This window comes from Myotis daubentonii, chromosome 4, assembly GCF_963259705.1.
Source record: "Myotis daubentonii chromosome 4, mMyoDau2.1, whole genome shotgun sequence".
Lineage (NCBI taxonomy): Eukaryota > Metazoa > Chordata > Mammalia > Chiroptera > Vespertilionidae > Myotis > Myotis daubentonii.
Genome location: NC_081843.1, coordinates 109,745,185 through 109,772,534, shown reverse-complemented (window position 1 = coordinate 109,772,534; position 27,350 = coordinate 109,745,185). Strand labels below are relative to the sequence as shown.

At 51.0% G+C, this 27,350-nt stretch overlaps 1 protein-coding gene across 4 annotated transcripts in view; it reads right to left on the bottom strand.

Annotated features, from left to right (window-relative positions):
* The window catches only part of LIFR (LIF receptor subunit alpha), a 111,038-nt gene that overhangs the window by 41,293 nt on the left and 42,395 nt on the right, over positions 1 to 27,350 (bottom strand). For 3 of the 4 annotated variants that reach the window (XR_009452710.1, XM_059694908.1, XM_059694909.1), the window contains exons 2-4: positions 11,004 to 11,164; positions 9,057 to 9,171; positions 2,769 to 2,911 (exon numbers count right to left, since the gene is read on the bottom strand). Coding sequence is in view for 3 of the 4 variants with exons in the window: in XM_059694908.1 (XP_059550891.1) it covers positions 2,769 to 2,911; positions 9,057 to 9,171; positions 11,004 to 11,164 (419 nt within the window). In the remaining variant the exon portion in view is untranslated. The remainder of the gene's footprint in view (positions 1 to 2,768; positions 2,912 to 9,056; positions 9,172 to 11,003; positions 11,165 to 27,350) is intronic. The other variant, XM_059694910.1, reaches the window with a different exon arrangement.

Sequence of the window (27,350 nt, the reverse complement as noted above, 5' to 3'; positions counted from 1 at the left end):
GGGAAATCCCTGAGTACTCCGTGGATCCGTGGAGAACACACAAGGTCTGAATGGGCTGTTCCATTCCACGAAACGTGGGCTTTCTGGTCTGAGGGGCCAGAAGCCCGGGGTTCTTTCCTGTATGCTCCCTCCTCAGTGACAGCAAGGGCTGGGGAAGCTCCAAGAAACACACAGACACGCCTTCCCAGGCCCCAGGCCATCCGCGTGGCTGCCCCACGGAGCTCAGGACCCATGAAGTCCCGGCAAGGGGGTGGCCGAATGTGCTCAGTAACGAAAACGGCAGAGCAAACCCATATCGTAAATTCATCTTGGAACTTAAAACTAAGTCCATAGGAATAGTGGTATCCTTTTAACCAGAACCCGCTGGACACAGTGCCCGGGGGGGTCTATGTGACGTGTTTGGGGCTGCGCAGGAGGCAGAGCACGCCCACAGCAACGTCGAAGGTCCTCAGCTATCTCAGGACCGTGGGGCCTGCTGCTCAGGGGGCACTGCTTCCAGGAAAGGGGCAAAGGAGAGAAAGAAGCGTCCTAGTGCGGAGGGCGGGGGAGCAGAGGAGACCACCCAGAGCACAGGCTTCTAGCAAGGCGGTTCTTTCAAACGCTTCGCGATGGCAAGAGGTAGTGACTTTAAAATTATGAAACATGGGCGTATTTTACTAAGGCCACATTCATCCACTCAAGTGCTTTCCTCCCTGAAAAGCCCACACAATTTACATTTTACCTAAATAGCAGTGGGCGACTCTTCAAAACACAAGTCATTCCCAGTATTTCAAGCTACAGGCAGCAATTATAAATGAAAGGATTACACACACACACACACACACACACACACTTCTTCACTTCTTTCTCTACGGTATGCCTGGGAAGGTCCCTGAGCTCCCATGATACTTGAATATAGATACTTGAGAACAATGTCTAACTTTCTAGAAACTACGAACGTCCAGCTAAGAAATTCCATCAATCTTGTCTGTTTATTTTTTAAAGCTGGAGCATTTTTCTCCCAACCCTCCCTGTTCTTTTTGCCGCGGGACACCCGAGGTCGGGAGCCTTCCCAGCTCTTTCATAGGCTCCACGGTATTTATTCTGCCTCAGACGGATCCAAATAACCAGGTTATTATAAGAAACCTAGACATTAAAATTCTTAAAAAGACTTATTGTTGTGCCTAGCCCTTGCCAATTAGAAAGTTATTACATGTATATACATATATGTTAAATACCTTGTTCGCCTCTGATATGTACACTTTTAAAAGCATCTTAAGATCTGGGGAAAACTTGATTTCTCTTGCTTTTATTTAGTGGCAAATGGCCAAAGAACCCAGCTCCTTAGTGCTCGGTACCACGCACCCCACAACTTCCCCTGCACACGGCAGGTGCCCCGGGACCTGCTGATGCATCCACCTCCCTCTGTCCTGTTCATCTAATCTGCCTTTCAATTTATTTATTTATTTTTGTTAATCATCACCTGAGGATATTTTTCCATTGATTTTTAGAGAGAGAAGAGGGGAGATAGAGAGAGAGAAACATTGATGTGAGATACACTGATTGGCTGCCTCCTGCATGAACCTGTAGCAGGGCCAGGAATCAAGCCTGCAACCTAGGTACATGCCCTTGACCGGAATCGAACCAGGACCCTTCAGTCCATGGGCCAATGCTCTATCCACTGAGCCAGACTGGCTGGAGCGCCTTTCAATTTCTTACCAGTACTATCTTAGCAGTAGTAACGGTCATACTTAGTGTTGGGATACTGTTATCTAATATTCAAATCACAGTCAAACCATTATTAAAAATGCTATCACGAGATTACCCGATATACAAAAGCACTGAGCTATCAATCAAATAAGTCAGCTAGAGTCTCCCTTGATGTGCCTTCCTAACCCTTCCTGACACTGCCATCTGCAAGCAGCTTCCCAGACAGGACCTCCGAGCAGCTACTGCAGAATCAGACAGCACAAACGCGCTCGCAGACAGAGTCCTGGGGGATTTTTAAAAATCTGGAAAAAGTTTGAGGTTCCCCCTACAATACGACAAAGCAATTCCATATGAATAAAAGGCTTACATCAGGTATGGAAACAAAACCAAAAACTCATAAAGAGAAATAGCAAGAAATTCTATTTACATAAAGACGAAAACCCGTGGTGTGAAAAACACCACAAAAGTTAAAATTGTAAACTTGGAAAAATATTTGTAACAAATATGACAGAAGTAACAACCATAATAATTTCAGCATGAGAAAATTTACCAAGGATAGAAATCGTTCAAAAAATACATAAATGACTGATAATTAAAAAATGTAACCATCACAGAAATGCAAAAACAACGGAGCTCTAATCTGGGGGCCATCAGAGTGAAACGGAAAACGAAGATGGACAATACCCAGCCCTGGCCAGGAGGTGGGGGGACAGGCACGCTCTAAGATGACGTTTTGGGGAATACAAAAAGATTCCGAACTTTGGGAGAACGACTGGCAATGGATCCGAAAAGCCATAAAAAGTGGGATTTCCTTCAATGCGGCGTTCCCAAGTCTGGACACTCAGCCTAACGAAATCACCACACAAAAGTCGGAAACATGCATGTGCAAAAGATGCTCTTTAACGCGTTGGTTAGAATGTTGAAAAACTGGAAACAAAAATCTCAGTGGTAACAACCAATCATTTAAAGTGATTATGGCACCTCCCCTCCATTCAGTGGAATAGGATGCAGTTTATATTTAGATAACAACGGGGAAATCTGAGTTATTTCCCAAGTTCGCGTTCTTTTCAAATACTTACACACATTTTTTTCATTTAGCATGAATTTGCTTATAGAACTTCCAAAGTCATGTAGAGGCCTTATCGTTATTTCATATTGCCCAGGATTAAGAGGTGGGATTTTAGTACTTGTTTTCCCCAATTGATAACAAGAAGAATGGGACCTGCAATATAAGAAATCAAATTTTAATCAGCAGATACAATTAATAGAACAAGTTCCATTAAAGCTTGATTAACACAAAATGCACTGGAAAATAGTTTGTGCTCTTTTGTACACAAAAACACGACAGGCTACACTGCATTTTAAGAATGCTACAGGAGAGTATAATGGTAAGTGCGTCAATACGGGCGTAAGAAAAATCACAGATTGTAGCAGAAAGTTGAGGAAGCATGGATGATTTCTTCAAGAACCAGGACTGCAGCATGCTCTTCAAACCCGACCCCAGTTCCCGCTCCAGCCTTACCTTCCACTGCACACACCCTCCTCCCTCAACACCCCTCTCTTCTAACAGACACTGACCACAGAAAGGAAACTGGCTACTTGTCACCCCTAAAAACACACCTTCGATTTGTCTGCTCCTCTGTCTTGGCTCCTGGTTCACTGAACAAACTTTCTGGGCAACTCTGCCTTCAAAATGCTTCCACTTCCCACCCATTCCCTCTCGGACAGAAGCGACCGTCTCCTCTGGGCTCCATGGCCCTTTGCATCTTTACGAAACACGTTTCCATCCTTTTACCGTTATTCATACGCATTTCTAACTTCCCATAAAAAATGTTAACGCAAGCAAAGGGACTCTTGGTGGCGCCCACACCCCTGCCTGCACCCCAGCACCTAACGGGCCTGTTCACATCATTCACTCAGGCCTGAGGACTTCAAACGCTGGGCTCCCTCCTCTCAGCTCATGGCGAGGCTTCTTTTGGTGCCAGCAGCACACAGCTAACACAGGGAAGGGGCACGAGAAGTAAACAAACAGGCCCAAGTGAAGCCATGTTAGACTCAGCACCTGCTACCTGCTCCCTGCTCCCTGCTACCCTGCTACTCTACTACCCACCACCCTGATACCTGCGCCCTGCTACCCTGCTACCCGCTACCCTGCTACACTGCTATCTGCTCCCTGCTCCCCTGCTGCCCTGCTGCCCTGCTACCCGCTACCCTGCTACCCACTACCCTGCTCTCCTGCTCCCTGCTGCCCTGCTCCCCTGCTACCTGCTCCCTGCTCCCCTGCTGCCCTGCTACCTGCTCCCCTGCTGCCCTGCTCCCTGATGCCCTGCTACCTGCTGCCCTGCTCCCCTGCTCCCTGCTGCCCTGCTCCCTGCTCCCCTGCTGCCCTGCTACCTGCTCCCCTGCTGCCCTGCTACCCTGCTGCCCTGCTCCCTGCTCCCCTGCTGCCCTGCTACCTGCTCCCTGCTGCCCTGCTACCCTGCTGCCCTGCTCCCTGCTCCCCTGCTGCCCTGCTACCTGCTCCCCTGCTGCCCTGCTACCCTGCTGCACTGCTACCTGCTCCCTGCTGCCCTGCTACCCTGCTGCCCTGCTACCTGCTCCCTGCTCCCCTGCTCCCCTGCTGCCCTGCTACCTGCTCCCCTGCTGCCCTGCTACCCTGCTGCACTGCTACCTGCTCCCTGCTCCCCTGCTGCCCTGCTACCTGCTCCCTGCTCCCCTGCTCCCCTGCTGCCCTGCTACCTGCTCCCCTGCTGCCCTGCTACCCTGCTGCACTGCTACCTGCTCCCTGCTCCCCTGCTCCCCTGCTGCCCTGCTACCTGCTCCCTGCTCCCCTGCTCCCCTGCTGCACTGCTACCTGCTCCCCTGCTGCCCTGCTACCCTGCTGCCCTGCTACCTGCTCCCCTGCTGCCCTGCTACCCTGCTGCACTGCTACCTGCTCCCCTGCTGCCCTGCTACCCTGCTGCACTGCTACCTGCTCCCTGCTCCCCTGCTCCCCTGCTGCACTGCTACCTGCTCCCCTGCTGCCCTGCTACCCTGCTGCACTGCTACCTGCTCCCCTGCTGCCCTGCTACCCTGCTGCACTGCTACCTGCTCCCTGCTCCCTGCTCCCCTGCTCCCCTGCTGCCCTGCTCCCTGCTCCCTGCTCCCCTGCTCCCCTGCTGCCCTGCTACCTGCTCCCTGCTCCCCTGCTCCCCTGCTGCACTGCTACCTGCTCCCCTGCTGCCCTGCTACCCTGCTGCACTGCTACCTGCTCCCCTGCTGCCCTGCTACCCTGCTGCACTGCTACCTGCTCCCCTGCTGCCCTGCTACCCTGCTGCACTGCTACCTGCTCCCTGCTCCCCTGCTCCCCTGCTGCACTGCTACCTGCTCCCCTGCTGCCCTGCTCCCCTGCTGCACTGCTACCTGCTCCCCTGCTGCCCTGCTACCCTGCTGCACTGCTACCTGCTCCCTGTTGCCCTGCTCCCCTGCTGCCCTGCTACCTGCTCCCCTGCTGCCCTGCTACCCTGCTGCACTGCTACCTGCTCCCTGCTCCCCTGCTCCCCTGCTGCACTGCTACCTGCTCCCCTGCTGCCCTGCTACCCTGCTGCCCTGCTACCTGCTCCCTGCTCCCCTGCTCCCCTGCTGCCCTGCTCCCTGCTCCCCTGCTCCCCTGCTGCACTGCTACCTGCTCCCCTGCTGCCCTGCTACCCTGCTGCCCTGCTACCTGCTCCCTGCTCCCCTGCTCCCCTGCTGCCCTGCTACCTGCTCCCCTGCTGCCCTGCTACCCTGCTGCACTGCTACCTGCTCCCTGCTCCCCTGCTGCCCTGCTACCTGCTCCCTGCTCCCCTGCTCCCCTGCTGCCCTGCTACCTGCTCCCCTGCTGCCCTGCTCCCCTGCTGCCCTGCTACCTGCTCCCCTGCTGCCCTGCTACCCTGCTGCACTGCTACCTGCTCCCCTGCTGCACTGCTACCTGCTCCCTGCTCCCCTGCTCCCCTGCTGCCCTGCTACCTGCTCCCTGCTCCCCTGCTCCCCTGCTGCACTGCTACCTGCTCCCCTGCTGCCCTGCTACCCTGCTGCACTGCTACCTGCTCCCTGCTCCCCTGCTCCCCTGCTGCCCTGCTACCTGCTCCCCTGCTGCCCTGCTACCCTGCTGCACTGCTACCTGCTCCCCTGCTGCCCTGCTACCCTGCTGCACTGCTACCTGCTCCCTGTTGCCCTGCTCCCCTGCTGCCCTGCTACCTGCTCCCCTGCTGCCCTGCTACCCTGCTGCACTGCTACCTGCTCCCTGCTGCCCTGCTACCCTGCTGCCCTGCTACCTGCTCCCTGCTCCCCTGCTCCCCTGCTGCCCTGCTACCTGCTCCCCTGCTGCCCTGCTACCCTGCTGCACTGCTACCTGCTCCCTGCTCCCCTGCTGCCCTGCTACCTGCTCCCTGCTCCCCTGCTCCCCTGCTGCCCTGCTACCTGCTCCCCTGCTGCCCTGCTACCCTGCTGCACTGCTACCTGCTCCCTGCTCCCCTGCTCCCCTGCTGCCCTGCTACCTGCTCCCCTGCTGCCCTGCTACCCTGCTGCACTGCTACCTGCTCCCCTGCTGCCCTGCTACCCTGCTGCACTGCTACCTGCTCCCTGTTGCCCTGCTACCCTGCTGCCCTGCTCCTTGCTACCCTGCTACCCACTACCCTGCTACCCTGCTACCTGCCAGCCTGCTACCTGCCACCAGTCACAAAACTTGGCTGAGCAGTCATGAGATAAGATTGCTATCAATAGCTTGCTCATACCACAAAGGTTTATTCATACCAGAAAAGAAAAACAAACCACACAATACACCGTGTAAAGGTTAAAGTTAACCCCAATGTGCTTTTTCCACTCTCTTTCCCCACGCCGGCTATTTTCTATAGAAAGTACCCCACCACCAGCTCCACCTCTGGAGACAGGCCTCCCTGCCTCTCAGGTCAGGCGAGGCGCTGCGCTGCTGGGAGGAGGCACTGGGCCTCACCGCTTCCCTAGCGCACTCCCTGCACTGAACTGAACCGCGGGGCTGGCTCGGGCTGGAATTCTTTCCTGTGCGGAGCCCAGAACCCTCTGGGCTCGGGGCATCAAAACCACCCGAGTCCTCAGAATCGTTCTGTCATCCGTGCACGCGCTGAGCCCGATCCTCTTTCCACCTGGAATGGCCTTTTGTCCTTTTCTGCTGAGAAAATGGAGTCTTCCTTCTCCCACCACACTTCCTCCGAGCAGCGTCTCCGGAGCGGCCGCCACCCCGCTGGGCCGGTGCTCGCTGGCCCCCCACATACCCCATCAGCACTGAGCCCACAGTCTGTCCCCGTGAACCCCTGGGGGCGGCACCAACTTCCTCTCCCTGTGGCCCTTGGCTCTTCCCCACACTCTGGAGGGCTCCCCTCTGCACTCCAGTGGGACTGCACTTCCCCACTCCTCCAAGCAGGGCCTGCAGGGAATGCTGAGTGAAGTCACATGATCACTTCCCCTTCTGGGTAGAGGGGGAAGCCCCTCCAGCTATGCTCCCCGCTTCCGGTCACCACAGCCCCTGGGCCTGGGCCTGAGCAGAGCTACCAGCGGACCCAAGACAGCACAGGGCACCCGCGGCAAAGCATCCTTTATTTTCGCAGCAGGAAGTAAAGAGAGGAGAAGTGAGGGTTGTTTCTGCGACACAACCAAACTCATCCAAACTGATAAATTACCCCAGTTCTTGGGACAACATCCCCTCAATGCCCTGCAAATGAGAAAAAACCCGAGTCTCTGTAAATACACATTTACGTCCATTTACATGAGCACTGCCCATCAGCCAACCGGGACTTGGAGCTGCTCAGTGGGACCCTCTGGAATCACTGAGACCAGGGATGGGGAGCACCCTCCCCAAGGGCCATGAGTCCCCGGAAACCATTGGGCCTGGCCCTGCCAAGGCATTAGGGACGAGTTAGTTAAATGTTTGACCGAATATTGCATGCCGATTTTTAATTTGATAATTTTGCATGCCCCACAAATGGTGTTATAAATATCTAAATAGCCCTTGTCAGGAAAAAGGTTCCCCACCCCCCGATTTAGACAATCCCACGGGATGGGACGGGATGGGGGAGGCGCATGTTGTGGCTCGCAGGCAGCCCAAAGGCCTCAGCCCGGCCTTCGGAGCGTCTAGCCCTCTCCAGCTCACCTGAGCGGGTCAGGAGGTGTGACAGAACCTGCCACCTGCCTCCGAAAGTTTACTTCCCCTTTTCCTTATTGACATGAACCCGCTGTGTATCTGGGCACACTGCCACCCGGCTGGGGGAAAGCAGGGCCCAGCCCTGTGCCCATCGGCTTAGCCGTCTGCCCGGGTTCTGCCCCTGGGACGTAGCGCAGGTGTGAGTGGCACTTCTCGGAAGTGTCCCTAAGGAGAGCATCCTCTTCTCCTCCCACTTTCCCAGATGCAGACATGACAGCCGCTCCTCAGGCCTCATCCTGAACCACGTGACCACATGCCGAGGACGGCGGAGCAGCGGGGACAGAGGAACCCGGGGCTCTCGTGGCCACAAACAGCCGGTCAGCCCCGAACTCGCACTCCAGACCTTGCACATGAGGGCGAAGGACCGGCTGGTAAGCCACCGTTACTGACGTTTTCTGTTAGGCACAGTCCAAACTTCAGCCTAACGCAGTGGTTCCCAACCTTTGTCTGGCCACGCCCCACCTAAGCACCTCTAAAATCCTGATGCCCCTCCCCCCGTGACATATAATTCTTCTTATTCAAAAAGTGAACACCTATTCATGTGGAGGAAGCCTCAAAGGCTATTAACTTGGTCTAAACAAGCTTCCAAAGAACATGGCGTCCATAAAAGAGAAAAATGAAAGGACGAAAGGATAGTTGAAGTACTGAGGAAGAAATCACTAAGAAACTGTTAAAAAAAAAAAAATAATATGAAGTCATATGAAAAAATAGAAAATAAAGTTTCAAAACATATAAAATAAAGACCTGAAATGCATAAATGTCACAATATATATTTATATACTGTATATAAGGCCCCTAAGACCATAAGCAATGCAAAAAATTCACTGTTAATCACTCATGCTCTAATCGCCCCCCCCTTAAAAATCAAATTGCCCCGCTGTGGGGCGTGTGCCCCATGTTGGGAGCCACTGGCCTCGCCGATATAGGCAGACGCAGGCCTGGGACAGACCAGCGAACCTTCCCCGGGGAGATCAGCACCCACCACCCACCCACAGGCCCGGGGTGCCACCTAATCCCGACTGATGAAAGCGTCAGCATTTGTAGGAAACAGAGAGCTCAGATCTCAAATTTCCTTCATAAAATGTACAGAACAAAATCGCTATGCTCCAAAAGAAAGAGAGAACCTTTACTTTAGGCGGGGGCTGTCAATGAATCGAAGCATTTCCATTACCCGTTTTGGAGGCAAACATCGTAAAGAGCACCGCGGCCCGCTCCCGAGGGCGCTCTCCAAGAGCAGTCCCACGCGTGCAAATCGCTGGTTACACACTTCAGGTCACGGGGGCCGCCTGGAGACGAGAAACCACACACACACACACCGTGCTGAATGATGGAGCTGCTCTGCAAAGCGCAAGTCAAACTGCATTCAATAAGGACAAGCATGTGTGCCTGCAGCGGGCCCACGCTCTGTGCTGAGATGAGCCTGCAGGCCCAGGAGGGGGCTGGTTTTATATTTCTTTTTGTAGCTCCGGCTTAAAAAAGCTCCGGAGTAACCTGATGAAAGTGGGCCGACCGCTAACCACTCAGGGGGTAGGCTTCCATCAAAAATTCCACTTCCAGGCAACGAAGACAAATAGAGAAGCGCCCGTGTGGACTCCGTGGTGGGACCCAGCGGGGGCCTAGGAGAATTTTTATCTCCAAGAGCCTCATTTACTAAAAAAAGAGGAAAAAATAACTCTAGGTAAAAGCTATGTCTTTCCCACAAACAGGGCTCTAGACACGCCCAGCTACTCCTGCCTCACTGCTGGCTACCAGACTGCCACCTACATAGAAACCCCATAACCAACCTTCAGATTTTTATGCAGCATATTAAATTTATACGGTAATGAGCTCACACAAGTATCTGAAAAATATATAGTTCACGTGGGCCTAAACAACTGCAAAGTAACCATCCAGAAGATCACAGTCTAACAGTGCTCACTGCATCTATAAAATGACGTCATGGAATGTGTCAGTGCTATGCAATGGAAGACTGTCATTCTAAGAGGAAACTGCGCAGAAAGGAAGGCACAAAAGGAGGGAAAGAGAAAGGATGAAAGGGGGAAAAAGGAAAGGAGAGAGGGAGGGAGATGGGGGGGGGGGAGGGAGAAGGAACAATTAAAGTATAAAAGAGGAATTCTACCTCAGACTCTCTGTATCAGCCATTTTCAACCTTTTTCATCTCAAGGCACACAGACGCTAATTACTAAAATTCTGGGGCACACCAAAAAATATATTTTTTGCCAATAGGACAAAAAAATAGGTATAATTTTAATTAGTTCACACCTAATGACTCGTGTGTTGGCTGTTGTCATTTTCTTAGTTGACAATCTAAGGGAAAAGAGGTCAGTGCCCCTGACTAAATAGTCATGTTTTAAAAATTCTTGCGGCACCCCAGCTGGAAAAAAAACCCCTGTTCTATATAAATGCCTATGAAAAAGTCTTTTTCTCTAGTTTTTACATAGAGTCGGCATGGTATTTACTACAGCACTAAATCATAAAGCTGTTTGTATAAAAGAAAATAAAAACATTATAAGCGCTCACATTTGAAATTATCAGTAGTTATAATGAAGTTATTTAATCGTGATCTTCGGGAAATGGAAATAACATCCACACTAAACCCAGGGGCAGAGGGATAATGTTTTATAGAAATAAATTAGGTGACATCCAAACAAACATTCTTAAGGTAGTTAAATAAAACGAAAACAAGTAGCATGTTAAAGAGAGAGAGAGAGATACAGTATTCGATTTCATTTATAGGACATTCTGAAAGGCACTGGAGAGAGAGGGAAGCCGGTCAGTGTGGCTGGAGGGGGGATGGGAGCGGCTGGCCCAGAGGAGCCTGGGAAAGTTCTGGAGAGACTGTTCTGCACCTTGTGCTGGGGCCACATAACCGTATGCATTTGTCAAAATTCACAGAACTTGATCCCAAAAGGGTGAATTTTATTGAACGTAACTTATACCTGAGCTTTTAAAATGGGGAAAGAATACTTAGCTCTATATACAAGGGCTTTTTAAAAAGAAACCAAATGTATGTAGAAAGAAGATGACAAAGAAACGGATTTTCACCACCCAAGCCCTCAAGGTTTCAATGAAGACACAAGACCCCAGTCAGTTCGCTCCGTGACTCGAAGGCACTTACCTTTTTTCTGGCTATTTACTTGATTCATTAAATACAGCAGAATAAATGTGGACAGGAACGACCGGAAATGTGAAGTCAGCCTCATCCCTTCGCTGGCCGCCATCCGGGTCGGTCGTCCTAAACACGAGGCCATGTCCATCCTCCGTCCAGCGTGGTCGGCCCTGGACGAGGAGGAGAATGTCACAGGGCGCTCCAGCGTCTCCCCACACCGGCCTGGCGCTGGGCATGTGCACGCTGGCACGGACAGCGGACACGGACAGCTCCTGAAACCCGGCACGTAAATGGCCCGGGAGGCACCGGGCCCCGCTGGCTGGGCTTTAGGAGACATTAGCGATCGGACACAGCTGTTGCTGCAGATCCATTAGAGCAGCGGTTCTCAACCTTCCCAATGCCGTGGCCCTTTAATACGGTTCCTCATGTGGTGGTGACCCCCAGGTTCATTGTGACAAATTGAACATAATTAAAGCATCGTGATTCATCACAAAAACAATATGTAATGATATACGTGTTTTCCGATGGTCTTAGGCGACCCCTGTGAAAGGGTCGTTCGACCCCCAAAGGGGTCACGACCCACAGGTTGAGAACCGCTGCATTAAAGGCTCAGTTTTCAAATGACGGGCTTCAAGTTCAAGACTATGACCAAGCATGCTGCTCTCCACTCTGATGCGACCGGAGTACAGAACAGCCGGGCATGAAACTGAATCTCTGACAGACAATTTTAAGTGATCCATGGAATGACATTTCAAATTAATTCATTTACATTCTCCTTTATAGTCACTTGTTTTTGACAATATCAGTTTTCCACTGACACTGTGGTATCAAGTTTCTATTTCATATACATTTAAGTAGTTTAAAAAGTAAAGAAAAAAATGGGGGAAGTAAGAAAGGGGGTTTGCAGATGTGACAAAAATACTGATAATGGAACGTAAGCACATCGCGCTTGAAAATTTGCTGCCTGAAAACAGTGACTGCCCTGGTGGGCAGCAGGGAGGGGCCAGGGCAGCAGCCCGAGGGCCAGGTCCTCCTCCAGGCACCGGGCACATCACCAAACTAGACAAGGCCCCTGCCCTCAAGGACCTCAGACTCCAGTCCGGAAAGACACACACCTGAACAAGTAAGAGCTTTACCATCCCGCTCCGCTCTTTGAAAACTAGCGTAGGCCAATGTGTGCGCGAGCGTGAGTGAGATCTGACTGATCGCAGATGCCCTGACAATCAGGGGACAGAGCGGCGGCGAGTACCAGGTGCCTAAGACAAGGACAAGCTTCCCAGGAAGAGGGGCCGAGAGCAGGGAGACGCAAAGAGGCGTGGGCTGGTCATGGCCAGGGGAAGGGTATGGGGTTTAACGGGGTTGAGAGGAGAAGTCACCGAGTGCTTTAATCAGGGGAGACCCTGATCTGAGAATATTCCTCCAGCTGCTGCGTGGAGCACAGACTCGGGGGGTGGGGGAGCAGAGGCAGGGGAACCGGAGTCCAGCTGAGCATGTCAGAGGCGAGGGCCAGGGTTCCGAGTGGAGGGGCATCAGGTGCTGAGGGATGGAGGGTCTCGCCGACACACTACAGGGAGGACCGTGTGCAGCTTACAACGCAGATAAGAAACAAAAAACACAAACAGATGCGGTCTGAACCTCAGCTTCGCCACCTACTGTGTGATCTCGGCCTCTCTGGGCCTCAGTTTCCTCATCTGTGAAGTGGGCTGATAACGGTATTTTCCCCATAAGTCTGTCGTGAAGATTAAATGAGAAAATATCTACAATGCACTTGGAAGAGTGCCAAGCAGATAGTAGGTCCTGTAAGCGCCTTCCGTGTGTTGTGGGAGGTACAGGGAGAGCCCATAAGAAGCGACGGTGGAGGTGGGTGCCATGTGAACCCTCTCGGGGTGCACGAAGGAGGAGGCAGTGACATCTGGGGCTGAACTGAAGGGATTTGAAGGTCTGTTCACAGAAGTCCACTCTGATGTGCTCCCACTCCCCACACCACAGCGGCATTCTCCCTACAGACACAAAGAACAGCCGAGGACCCCGAGCAGCTAACAAAGTCACGGGCGCCAAAGAGGGAAGCTGCCCACATCGGACGCTGAGGCGGTCCTCAGGGTACACGTTCCCGTCCACTCTCGTGGACTGAAGCCTGCCAGCCGACACATCCTCCAACGTACAGAAAACTCCTTGTTAGACCTAATGTCGCCTCGCTTTTATACTGGCACAGACCGCCGAGGATCCCAAAACATACAGGGGCGGGCAAGGCAGGTTTACAGAAGACGAATACAAATAAACACTGTAATAATTAATTAATGACAATACAAGAATATAAACTGTGTCACATCCTCACAACTACACACCACCTACTCTCGCCCCACCCTGTATATGTGAAGCAGATGGCATTAAAGAGAAATTAAGGATAGACTGAACAATGAAAAGGCAAATAAAAATTACCCCCAGAGAAAGTTGGGAGAACGTGGAAAAACTAAAAGGAAAAAGACGACAGACAGCCACCTCTAAACAGCATTCTCACAGCAAACATGGCCCAGCCATAAAAACAAGAGACTTGCCCTGGCCTGTCTGACTCAGTGACAGTGCTGGCCCACCGACGGAAGGGTCCCGGGTTTGAGTCCGGACAAGGGCACGTACTTCGGTTGCAGGCTCAATCCCTGGCCCTGGTCTGGGTGCGAGTGAGAGGCAGCCACTCGATGTCTCTCTCTCTCACATCAATGTTTCTCTTTCTTAGTCTCTCCCTCTCCCTTCCACCCTCTTTAAAAATCAATGGAGACAATATCCTCAGGTGAGGATTAACAAAAAAAAAAAAACAACGCAAAAAACTAAGAGCCTTTGCCTGGGGCCCCGGGCGCAGGACGCACTGTGCGGTGATGTCTTACTGAGTTGTGCACTTGAAACCTGTGCGGTTTTGCAAACCAATGTCACTCCAGTAAATTCAATAAAAAAGAAATGTAAAGAATAAACTGTCTTCTGCACAGGGAGACTTCAGAAAGTTAAAAAAAAAAAGAGGATGCAATGAAAAAGGAATAATCAGAAATAAAAATAGCTCTTACAAGTTGAAGACATTGCTTAATATTAAAATTTTTTCAAAGACAGATAAAAACATTGAGCAATCTTTCAGAGGAAATAAAAAAAAGACAAAAATAGAAAATGTCACAGGAGATAGATACAGGGACTTGATAAAGGAAAGGAAATCCAACATCTAAATCACCAGAGCCTGACAGGAGAATCCGGAGCCTGATAAGAGAATCCAGAGCCTGAGACAAGAATCCAGAAAACACTCTCCTTAGTGCAGTGGTTCTCAACCTTCTGGCCCTTTAAATACAGCTCCTCATGCTGTGACCCAACCATAAAATTATTTTCGTTGCTACTTCATAACTGTAATGTTGCTGTTATGAATCGTCATGTAAATATCTGATATGCAGGATGGTCTTAGGCGACCCCTGTGAAAGGGTCATTCCACCGCCAAAGGGGTCGCGACCCACAGGTTGAGAACCGCTGCCTTAGAGGAAGGACATGGCCAGGCCCTGGGTGGCTGCTGCTGAGAGCTGTCCAAAACCAAGGACGGGTCCCAAACAGCTTAAACAACCAGAACCCAAACATCCACGAGGCCGACCACACGTGGGTACAGTGTCCAATGATTCTCAGGATGAACCACTTTCTAGTCGTCCAGTGTCATCAAAAGGACTTATCAGAATGGAAATGTACTCACAGAACGTCTAAAATGCAAGTTGCTAATGTAATAGAATTACATCGTCTGTATGGGAATAACTGAATGAAGGAGACAAAAATAACCACACACCATATTCACTGGCGGGCTGAGCATGACCTTGAAGTGAGACAGCCCCTCACTACAAATTCCCAGTTGTCCTAAAAAAAAAGGGTGTCCCACGAAGTGGCAAGGGCAGGGAGTGGAGGCACTGAGGCCCGCCCAGGCCAGGCGCTGCGGACTCAGATGTCACCCTGGTCCCATCACTAACCGGCTCCATCACTAACCGGCTCCATCACTAACCGGCTCCATCACTAACCGGCTCCATCACTAACCGGCTCCATCACTAACTGGCTCCATCACTAACCGGCTCCATCACTAACTAGCGGTGAGACTGAGGGCAAATCCCTTAACCTCCCGCCGCGGCCTCAGGCAGGGCAGCAGAGGCCGGCTCTGCTCAGGCCACACGGGAAACTTCCAAAGGGAGGCTGCAGCGTTGCACTCCTGCTGGGCCACACGCGGGCGGACACACTCCTGGCACAGGCTGGCGCCACCAGAGCGACTGATCAGACCACCCCGGGGAGGTCAGGGGGCATCAGGATGCGGCTCTCGGGAACAGAAGCATCGAGGGCGGTGTCCCCGACGCCCGCGTAACTGCAGACAGGCAGGACGATGAGCACTTTCCTTTGTCACCCCCCCGACAGAGAACATCCTGAGCCAGTCACTGAGGCAGCGGTCGCCAGCCGTGGTCCGGGAGCACTGTGGGCTGTGAGGTCCGAAGATTGGCGGCCGCTGATGCGGGCGCTGCGGTACTATGTCTGTAACAGATCTCGTTTCTCTACCGGGCAAAACTTCCAAGCAGACTTATCTGAGGCTGATCAACAGGTGGACAGAGCCTTCAGGTATCTTTCCAGGAAAAGGACCCGTGAACTTGTCTCTGCTCCCTTCTGGTCACGACACGGTCAGAATTTGCTTTTCCCCCCACCCACGCCTTACTCTTAGAGGAGAACGCATTTTTACAGAATTCCAGGAGCTAATCTTCAAAATTAGGATAGCCGTCTCTTGCTGCACCAGCAGACGAACAATGCAGATGGCTAGAGAGCAGGGAAGGGACCGAACCGCACAGGCAGGTGCAAACCCAGCTGCCCGCCGAGTCTCTGAAGGCGGCAGCCGCCGGCCAGGAGCCCATTCTCTGGAAAGGCTACTACAGGATGTGATTCACCCCCGACAATGAGGCAGAAAACAAAAATGAGAAATGAGCCCTAGCTGATCTGGCTCAGTGAAGAGAGCAGTGGTTCTCAACCTTCTGGCCCTTTAAATACAGTTCCTCAAGTTGTGACCCAACCATAACATTATTTTCGTTGCTACTTCATAGCTGTAATGTTGCTACTGTTATGAATCGTAATGTAAATATCTGATATGCAGAATGGTCTTAGGCGACCCCTGTGAAAGGGTCGTTCGACCGCCAAAGGGGTCGCGACCCACAGGTTGAGAACCGCTGGAAGAGCATCGGCCCGCAGACGGAAGGGTCCTGGGTTCAATTCCGGTCAAGGGCACATACCTCGGTTGCAGGCTCGATTTCTGGCCCTGGTTGGGGCGTGTGCAGGAGGCAACCAATTGATGTGTCTCTCACATCGATGTTTCTCTCTGTCTCTCCCCTCTTCCACTCTCTCAAAATCAATGGAAAAATATCCTTGGGTGAGAAGGATTAACCAAAAAAATAAAGGAGAAATGACCCATGAAACTGGAGTTTTCACCCTGACAAGTAGCCCTGTAGCCCTGTGTCTCCCTTCCCCAACCCCAATCTCATTCCAGATATTAAACCTGATACTATTCCCAAGCTGCGGGATTCCTTCATAACTCCGTTTTCGCACATATTTTGCCTTCTGATTAGAATTCCCTCTCCACTCCTTTCTGCCACCGTCCTCAATTCACCTGGGAACCCCCAGGCGGTGGGAGAGCTCACCACACCTGTGCCAGGCGTTCGGCATTCCCCAGGAGGCCAGCTGCCCCCTCCTCTGCTCCCACACTTCACACCCCACTGCAGGGGCTCCACCACCTGGGACCAGGAGCCAGACTCATCCACCTGCGCTTCTGTAAGCAGTTTCACTAGAATGCAGCCACGCCCATGGTTTGTGCAAGGCCCCCGGCTGCTTGACACCGCAGCGTTAGGGTTGAGTGGCTTCTACAAAGACTGCAAGGCCTGCAAAGTCAAAGACATGTACTACCCGCGCCTCACCCTCAGTGTACTGGCCCTGCCCGGAGGCATCCCTTCCCGAGTTTGTAATCCCCCAACAGCCTGCCAGCTCCCTGGGGGGAGTTCACTGTTCACCGTCAGCCCCTGGGGTCCAAGCCCCAGCACCCGGCACTGAGCAGACATTGAAAATGCTAAGCTGACAGATGGATGAGTGAATGCCAGACACAGAGGAATGCATGTCCACGCTCTAGGCTTTTGATTGTTGGGCTTTAGCTAACCCGACACTTGGAGCATAAGTCGGGGCTGTGGTTCCCGGACCCTGCACCAAGGAGCCCCCAGGCACAGAAGCATATGAACGGGATATTACGGTATATTTTACATTTTCAAAGCAAAGAAAGTGGTATCTGTTCAACACTGTCAGAACCATCAGCTCCAGACAGCTCAGTGTCCCTCCGAGGCCATGCTGCAGGCCTTTCGATGGTGTCATGTCTTTGTGAAGGGGAGAGTCGCTGTGATAAAACACACGCACCATCCAGAACTCAATGCAGGAATGGGCATGAGCCCTGGCCAGGGAGCTCAGATGGTTAGAGGGTCATCCCAACACACCAAGGTTGCGGGCTGGTCAGGGCACGTCTAAGAATCAACCAATGAATGCATAAAAAAGTGGAACGACAAATCTCTCTCTCTCACAACCCCCTCTCTCTAAAATCAATACATAAAAAAGTTTAAAAAAAGAGAAATGAAAATGAGGGTGAAGGTGTCCAGTCTGGTGCCAAAGTCTGGGAAGCTATGCAGTCCCTAACAGGTTCATATGTGTGGCTGTTTACAAATGAAAGAAAAATATTCCCCCCTTAAATTGATATGCATTGTTTTTTTAAACTGCTATTACTGTGTCAGGTTATACATACTTAGTAAGCTGTGTGGCCCTAAGTACTTCATAAAAGGACCTGTAACAGCGGTTCTCAACCTGTGGGTCGCGACCCTTTTGGGGGTCGAACGACCCTTTCACAGGGGTTGCCTAAGACCATCGGAAAACACATATATAATTACATAATTGTTTTTGTGATGAATCACTATGCTTTAATTATGTTCAATTTGTAACAATGAAATTGGGGGTCACCACAACATGAGGAACTGTATTAAAGGGTCGCGGCATGCCCTGACTGGTTTCGCTCAGGGGATACAGCGCCGGTCTGCGGACTCAAGGGTCCCAGGTTCGATTCCAGTCAAGGGCATGTACCTTGGTTGCGGGCACATCCCCAGTAGGGGGTATGCAGGAGGCAGCTGATCGATGTTTCTAACTCTCTATCCCTCTCCCTTCCTCTCTGTAAAAAAATCAATAAAATATATTTTAAATAAATAAATAAATAAGTAAAGGGTCGCGGCATTAGGAAGGTTGAGAACCACTGCGTTAGGTATTGCTTTTGACCTGGGGGCACCATGAAAACGTTACTGCAACGCTAAGGGCCTGAGAACCCAGCCGGACAGCTCCGCGGCTCACGGTTCCCATGGTCTGTGTCCGTGTGCGCTGCGTGCAGGCGGGTAACTGAACCTGAACTCTGCTCTGTGAGAAGAATACCTCTTAGTGGATTCTGCCGAAAGCACCGCAGTTACTTCTGCAATTCAGATAGAAAGTTCCTGTCGTTTTTACAGTTTCCTGCGTTTCCCGGGAACTTTTTACCCTGCCGTCCAGACGTGTGATTCTCAGGGTCCTTACACCAGTCTGGCCGTCTTCACCCCAGGGAGGACTTCCCTGTCCATCCAGAGCCAGCTCATGATCAGCCTCACACATCAAAACACAGGAGCGCATCACTGTGGGCGCATCCCAGGCCCCCCCTCTCCACACCTCAGCTCCTGCTCCGCCTGCAGACAGGGCCCTTCCTGTGACCACCACCCGCCTCGCTCCACACCACAGAGGGCCAACTGCAGCTCCCCTAACGCTCCACACTGCCACTGGTCTTGGGGCTCCCCTCAAACCAGGGCATCTAAGGAACTCCCCTGGGGATGTCCCCCACACTCCATCCTCCCCACCCCAGGGGCCACCGGAAGCTCTATCAACTGGAGAAAGTGACCAGCAGGCGCAGCCTTCCATAAAGGTTAATAAATGTCCAGCACACAAATGAACTTGTTTGTCCCTCTATCGCAGTGATGAAATGCTCTATTATTACAGTAAAGCCGCGGTTCTCAACCTGTGAGTCGTGACCTTTTTGGCGGTCGAACGACCCTTTCACAGGGGTCGCCTAAGACCATCCTGCATATCAGATATTTACATTACGATTCATAACAGTAGCAACATTACAGTTATGAAGTAGCAACGAAAATAATGTTATGGTTGGGTCACAACATGAGGAACTGTATTTAAAGGGCCAGAAGGTTGAGAACCACTGCAGTAAAGGAACAACTTCAAGAACCCTCCTTTTCATTCAAAAACATCCACAAGATCTTTAAAATGCAGAAAGCATGGCCAAAGCTGACCTTCAGAGAGATTCAGGGGCGCTCTGTCCCCCAGCACCTGCTTCCTCACAATCTCACCAACACCAAGGAATATCTTTTTTTTAAAATGTTTTTATTGATTTTTAGAGAGAGAGAAAGGAATAGAAAGATAGGAATATCTATGATGAGAGAGGAACATCATCGATTGGCTGCCTCCTGCACACCCCCTACGGCGGCTCCAGCCTGCAACCTGGACAGGTGCCCTGACCGGGAATCGAACCATGACCTCCTGGTTCCTGGGTGGACGCTCACCCACTGAGCCACACAGGCTGGGCAGGAATATCTTTTGTCTTAAATGTTAATCTTTTCCAACTGTTTGGCTATAAATGCATTTCCTGGATTGTGTGGTCAAAATGCCCTTTTCAGATGGTTACTGGTAATTTGCAATGTTTTAGTTATAAACTGCTTATTCTATCTTTTGCCTGTTTTTTCCCTCATTAGGTATTAATCTCTTCGTCACTGCTTGGTAAGAAAGAAATATCCCAAGATGCACAATAACTGTTATACACGCTGTAAATCTAGTGCCCAGTTTGCTTTCCCACTTTCCAATGAGGTTTCTGTTTGACTTTCATTAAGTCAGATTTCTCAATGTTGTCCTTTATGGGTTCTGAACAAAACTTCCCTCTCATGCCAAGATTATGTAAATTGTCACCTACACTGTCTTCAAATACACTATGGCTTTTGCTATGTTAAGCCTTAAGCTGTAATCCACATGAAATTAATTTTGGTGAACAGTATGAGTCAGGACTCATCCCTACCAAACGGTTAGCGCTTATCCCAACACCTTTCATTAAACAACCCATCCCTCCCCGCACTGACCCGAGAGGTCCTCAGGGTGCCACTCCTTGCCAAGCCCTTGGTGGGCCCCTGGCCCACTGCCCCTCCACCGCACCGTCCCTCACTGCACAGCATCATCTGTCCTCGGGGCTGTAAGCACCACTCCTGGCTAATGACTTCCAAATCTATGTGCCCTGCACTGGCCTCCTTCCAGTTCCGGATGAATCGTCTAGAGGGCAATTTCTTGCCTATCCACACCAATCCACTCAGATGGGGTCCTTCGGGAATGACAACACTTTGATACTACATATCACTCGGATATTTCAAAGATTACTCAAAAACCCCACATGCACAAAATGAAACTCGCTTTCCCTTCCAAAGTGACTCTCATGTATCCCGGTCCCATCATGGCACCAAGCAAGAGTCACTCTTGATTCCTCCTCCTTCCTCAGCCCTTCCACCGACTCACCAGATTTACCCCCAACACAGGCCTGGATTCTTTCCCCTCCCCTCTACCTCAAATTCCACTCCCAGGGCTCTGGCTCAGGGCATCCAAATCACTACTTATTCATCCCATGGCCTCCAGCAAGGGCCTGGACAATCCATCTTCCACAATGACTGGCCCGGCTTTAAATCTCGCCTTTATTTTTAACCCTCTTTTTAAAATTTTTTTTACAAGTGATTTTTTTAAAAATGTATTTTATTGATTTTTTACAGAGAGGAAGGGTCTTCATTGGTTCAAACTCCAGGCTAAACGCCAGAAGGCTGCGCCTTACTGCGAGCAGGACAGACTCAAACCTGGACTCCACAGTCTGCTCTCCTCTTACCACTCCCGGGGCAGACCGTGGCCACAAGCTCTCTTAATGCCCCCACTGCATTCGTCTAACTTCCACGTGGGCCTTTGTCAGATGCCACCAGGTATGCCAGAGATTCTTCTCCCCCCCCCAACCCCTTCCCCCATCAGCTATGACCTCCCTACGGGCAGGGAGATCACATCTTGCACCTGAGGGGGCTTTACATGTGCTACAGATTCATTTACTAAGTCATAGTGGCTTGAACAGATCCATCCCAACGGAGTCTTTGGCAAGGACTTCAGATACTTTGATGACACTTATATTCCAGGGAGAAAGCTGAATGGCATGTTTTTGAATGCACTGGTTTGCCACGAAGTTCCTAGGTACTGTTTCTCAGATATCATGCATTGTTTATGTTTATTACGAGCAGGCACGGTTTTATGCTCTTTACGTGCAATATTAAGTTTAATCCTATAACCACCTTGCGAGGTCAGTTTATTCTCCCCTTTTTATAACAAGGGAAATGGAGCACCGACAGGTTTTGACACTCGCTTGCGGGCACTCAGCGAGTCAGGGGCAGAGCTTGGATTTCAATCCAGGTCTGACTATAAATCTCACCCCTAGACCATGACACTACACTGGAAAATGTGGAGCAAAACTCACTGAACCGGAGTGGGAGTGCTGGGCTCCAGGCCCTAGTCCGTCCGTGACAAAGTGGCAGGTATGTGACCCGAGACAAATCCCCTAACAGCTCTGACATTACACAGCTACGACCCAGGGCCTGCTTTCCCTACATTAAATGTCATAAAGAATTTATAGCTGCATTATTCTTCGATGTCACACCTGGCTTGTCTCCTCTGCGAACGAGAAGACGGAGACTGCGATCAGGCATGCCGATCACCCCGCACCCTCAGCCTAACGCTGCTCTTGGGGGAGATACTACCTGCTTTACCACGCATCTCCATTTGTCACATCATGACAAAGGCCCGGCAGCTCAGGGAACAAAGAAAACCGGCAGCCACCGCCTTACCGCTCTCCTTCCAACTCTAAGTGTGCTTTTAATTGCTTAGCTCTTATGGCAGCAGGTGCAAGCTCACACTTACTGGAGGGCCGGCCCATCGGCCGAGGAAGGCGGTCAGAGGAAATGCCAGGAGGAGGGGAGTGGGGGCAGTGAGCTGCTCGCTGCTGGGCGCCTCTTGTGGGAGTCAGCACCTTCAGGGCTTTCCAAGGGGGCCAGAAATGCAGGTTTGTTGTTGTTTCTTAATGTGAGATCTCCTTATTTGTAAATGCTGGCAACTAATTCCATTTTTTTTTTTTTTCAAAAACCTTGCACGGGCCAAACAAAACACACGCGCAGGCCAAACACAGTTCTTAGGGCGCCAGTTAACAACCTGTTTCAAAATGTATTGGCGTTAAAAACTTCTGGTCCTGCTGCTGAAATAACCTGAAGATATAAACTGTTTGAAGACGTTCGTGTCGGTGCACAGGTTTTTGACATAAATGTGCCTGAATGCTTCCTTGACACTCTTTGGGGTCTGAATCTGAAGGTTCTCCTCCCCAAAAGAACTCGAATTGTCTTTCTCTTTCTCTATGGCAGCGGTTCTCAACCTGAGGGTCGCGACCCCTTTGGCGGTTGAATGACCCTTTCACAGGGGTCGCCTAAGACCATCCTGCATATCAGATATTTCCATGATGACTCATAACAGTAGCAACATTACAGTTATGAAGTAGCAACGAAAATAATGTTATGGTTGGGTCACAACATGAGGAACTGTATTTAAAGGGCCAGGAGGTTGAGAACCACTGCTCTATGGTACTGTTGAATCCCAAATCTCGAAATCCTAAGCATCATTTCAGAATACAAATGCTTCTCTCTCAAAAAGAAAAACACACCAAAAAACCCTGAAACTTACGTTTTCTTGAGTCTCCTACAGAAGGGTGGAAGGCAGAATGAGAAACACAACCGATCCTGAAGTAACTGGCATTGGGCAAAACTACTTAGCAAAGAGACACTCTCAAGAAAGCAGATTCCACAGGCCAGTGACATGTGAGCCAGATGTGGATCCTGGATTCAATGACAGGACGCACGTGAGAGGGGCCCTGGGATGGGGTGCCCAGCCCCACCGCACCCCCTTATCTGATGAGGCTGCTGCACTGGGAAAGCAGGGGTCAGAAACACACAGGAGGTGTCTTGGTTTGAACAAGATCTTACTGAAAAATATTCATGTGCAAGATGAAGAAATACAGAATTGTAAAAAAAGAGTACGGGGGTGGGGTGGGGTGGGGGGTCCTTTCACTACGTGACCAACGTGCTGATTAACGGATGCCGTCCACATGGACAAGGCTGCAGGCAGATGTGACAGAGTTCCTGACACTGTGGCTAACGAACTGGATGAAGATACAGGGATCATATTAATCAAATCTACAGGTTAAAACATGGGCAAAATAGCAAACATATTGGATGAAATAAGGAGGATTCCGTTGAATTTATCCAACGAACTACCCCTAGTCCAGTAAGGTGAATTTAGCACAGGCAATTTCAGACGATGATGATGGCAACAATAACAGGCAGAAACCAAACACTCACAGGCTGGAGCAGATCTGATTTAGCAGCAACACGTAGGAAAAACATAAAAGGCTGGTCAGCAAAATGGACCCATAAGGTAAAGTCACTGCCAAAATAAGAAAGAGAGGGGCGTGTCTTGTCGCCTCACTCCATCACAAAGCTTGTCGAAAACCCTGCCCTCCAGTGGTATTCAAATTGGGGGAGGCAATTTTAGCCTGAAAAATTCCCAAGTTGATAACACAACACGAAGGCAGTGTTATTATGAAGCAGAAGCTATTATTATTGCCTTTGTTACTGCCCAAATTATTACAAGTTCCCACCCCAATACAGGTCTTATTCTAAGTGTTCTTATCCCCTCCCTCCATCGGTGCAGCCACCTCCCGTCTTTCCCCCCAGCCTTACTGGGGAACTGACAAAAAGGCTTATGTGCTTAAAGTGTACAGCGTGATGACTTGCTATATACACTGTGAAGTGATTACCGCAGTCAAGTTCATTAACACATCGGTCACCTCCCAGTTACACCTCCCTTTCTGTGTGGGGTCTACTCTCCCCAGCAAACGTCAAGTAGCCACGGTAGTCGGAGAACCCGTCACTCGGCTGTCCATTAGCTCCTGGAAATTACTCATCTCACAACTGCAGGCTCCTACCCTCCGACCAGCAGCTTCTGCTCGGGCAGCCACTGTGTCTTCTGGCTTCACCTGCTCCCTGATTCCCAGGCCGCCCACACAGGGGGCTCCCTGATCACTCAGCCAGGAGGCACACACAGTAAACATGTTGATGTGTGTGCGCGTCTGAAGCAGCGGTTCTCAACCTGTGGGTCGCGACCCCTTTGGGGGTCGAACGACCCTTTCACAGGGGTTGCCTAAGACCATTGGAAAACACATATTGAATATATAATTACATATTGTTTTTGTGATTAATCACTATGCTTTAATTATGTTCAATTTGTAGCAGTGAAAATTCATCCTGCATATCAGATATTTACATGACGATTCATAACAGTAGCAAAATTACAGGGGCAGCCACGAAAATAATTTTATGGTTGGGAGTCACCACAACATGAGGAACTGTATTAAAGGGTCGCGGCATTAGGAAGGTTGAGAACCACTGGTCTAAAGAGCAGGGCAGCTGCAGATCTGTGTGTGAGAGCTTTAAACACACGGAGGCTTCTTCAGAAGTTTCGTCAGAAGCTTTAGGAAAAGGCAGGCGCCCGAGCAGGAGAGGGGCGGGCAGTCATCACCACGCGAGCGAGGCTCCCTCCACGTGGGAAGGACAGGCTTCCAGGCAGCCTGGCTGCAGTGGCTGCCCCTTCCAGGCCGCACCAGCGCGTCTCGCTGCCTCTGGACGCCCCAGTCCTCCCGGCACAACCTCAAGTCACCTTTCTGAAATTTTCCATGGCTGTGCCGGGCCTGCCAGAAAGGGTGCCAACTTCGGCATGGACCAGGCTCCCTGCTGTTTGGTGTCACCTAACTTCCCAGTCCCACCCTGCCCACTGCCCTGTGCTCCGGTCCCGCCAGACCCGCCAGGCTCCGTCCTCCGCGTCACCGCACACACTGTACCCTCTGCCCAGATGCCCTCCTCGCTCTCCTCTTCCCTGTCCCTGTAGCAAACACGGCCTCGTCCTTCAAAACCCGGCTGGCATCTCTCCTTCCCACTGTCTTTCCTTACGGGTCCCCAGAACAGACACATTCCCGCTGCCATTCCCATCTAGCGTGTCCCTGCTGTCTGTCTAGTAGTGGAACTGGGGAGAAAGTGAACTCATCCTTATTGTCGCTACCAGAAGCCGAAGGACACAAGGCAGAGGAGACGCGCTCAGCAACCTACGTACGAGACCCCCGCGGCCCCTCCAAGCACCTGAGCCTGCGATCCCAGCGGCACGGCCCCCGGGGATGCGTGAGCAGCGCCATCACAGCTCCGAGTCTGGGTCCGGGAGCTGCCAAGTTCCAGAACAGAGTCCCCTGTCACCGCTGGAGCCGGCATCTGAGGCAGGGCGAGCTGCCGGCGCTCCGTGCGGCCAACAGTCTGAAGTCTGCATGTCAACACGGCCGGCTGCTCTCTTTGCCATTACGCACTAGGGGCACCTCACAAAGAGGCATCGGGTGTCCCTTCATGAAAAGTGCCCCTCCCCCGCCGCCCCCCCCCCCCCAGTTGAAAAGGCAGAAAGCTAAGTGCTGGTTCCAATGGGGACGGGGGAGTAGCGTGGGCCTTGGAAAGCAATGGTGGGGCCAGAAAAAAAATGGGACATCGATAAAGAATAAAATGCTGACGCTGCTGGTGGCGCCGGCCGGTGACGTGACCTGCCCCACCGTGCCGTCTACACAGGAACAAGACAGACACGGCCTGTGGAACCGCCTTCTCTTATTGGGCTGTGCCGGGGAGATGAAACCCACCGTCAGCGCTTGTCAGGAAAGTTCCAAGACATCTTTCGTGGCCACCGAGGGCTCACTTTATATTAAACTATTTACAACGGCTGCCAACGAAGAAACACACACACACACAACTGTCCCTGCATAAAGAGAACAGATTATGAAATTAATGTCAGCTAGGAACACTATTTTAAGCTGAAAGCTTTACTGCTGTCATCCGAAGTAAGATTATGTGCTGGCATTTCCCAAACAGAATACCCATGAATTCCATCCCCCCAGAATTTATTAGTAGGAACCCATCTCAGTAATTTTATAAAAGGCGATCTCAAAAAGGCAAGGCCCTCACGGAAGATATATAGTAGCAATTGTAAGACTATTAGCCGAGGAGATCCTCACGCGTGTAGAACGTAAGCCGTCACTAAATCATCGGCGAGTGTCGAGGAGACGTCACCTCGCCTGCTCCTCGCGTAATTTGTGGAATAAGCGGGAGGAATGTTTGTGTTCACTGGAAGGTCAGGGCAACAAGGTCTCTTTTAAAACTGCGGGAGACGAAAGGAGGCGACCCGGCGGTCCACTGTGATAACAGGTTGACTGTGTGGGCCTCCCGGCCCTGAACGGTGCCGGTCACTTCCCGTGTCATGCCCATCCCGGGGCACGTCTGTCCTGGGCACTGCGGTGGGGCAGAAGCGTACCCACTGCCTGGCACAGCGAGGCCCCTGCTAGCGATGGAGCGAATGCATCCCTGCGTTCTAACGACGCTATAAAAGAGCGGACCCTGACCTTCGGGAACTGATCGTATGGGATTATTGAAGAAAACAGCACAAGAAAACATTGCCTTCCATTCAACATAAAATTTCTTGGCAACGGAAAGCATTTCACTTTTCAAGTAAATAAAAAAGTCAACAAAATATTTCCCAGTGACCAGAAGCAATGGAATATTTTGTCAGAATGTCCTGAAATGCTTTTCACAACAGTTTGATGTAAGCTATTAAAAAAAAAAAAAAACACCACAAAACTTATTCTGCTTAGAAATCCTGTATGAACAGGAATGTATAGCTTTGGCCTCAATCATCAGATCAGGCTGGTGAGGTTAACGTAACATTTACCCTCCGGTACCTGCAGGCACCATGAGCTGGATGTTATTCACATTTCACAGAGAAGGAGACAGACAGAGAACTTGCCCAAGTTCACACAACCAGTGGGTGGGAATGGGATCTGAACTCATTTCCTTTAGAATATAACATGCTTCATATGCTGGAAATCAGGAAAATAAAAAGAATAACCGTCATCTGTAATTTCCACACACAAAGGTAATCTCATCTAACATTTGATATATAATCTTTCTGGCACATTCCCCACCCCACCCCCCATACACACACACACACACACACATACAAACAGCGGCTCTCTCTCTCTCTCTCTCTCTCTCTCTCTCTCTCTCTCTCTCTCTCTCT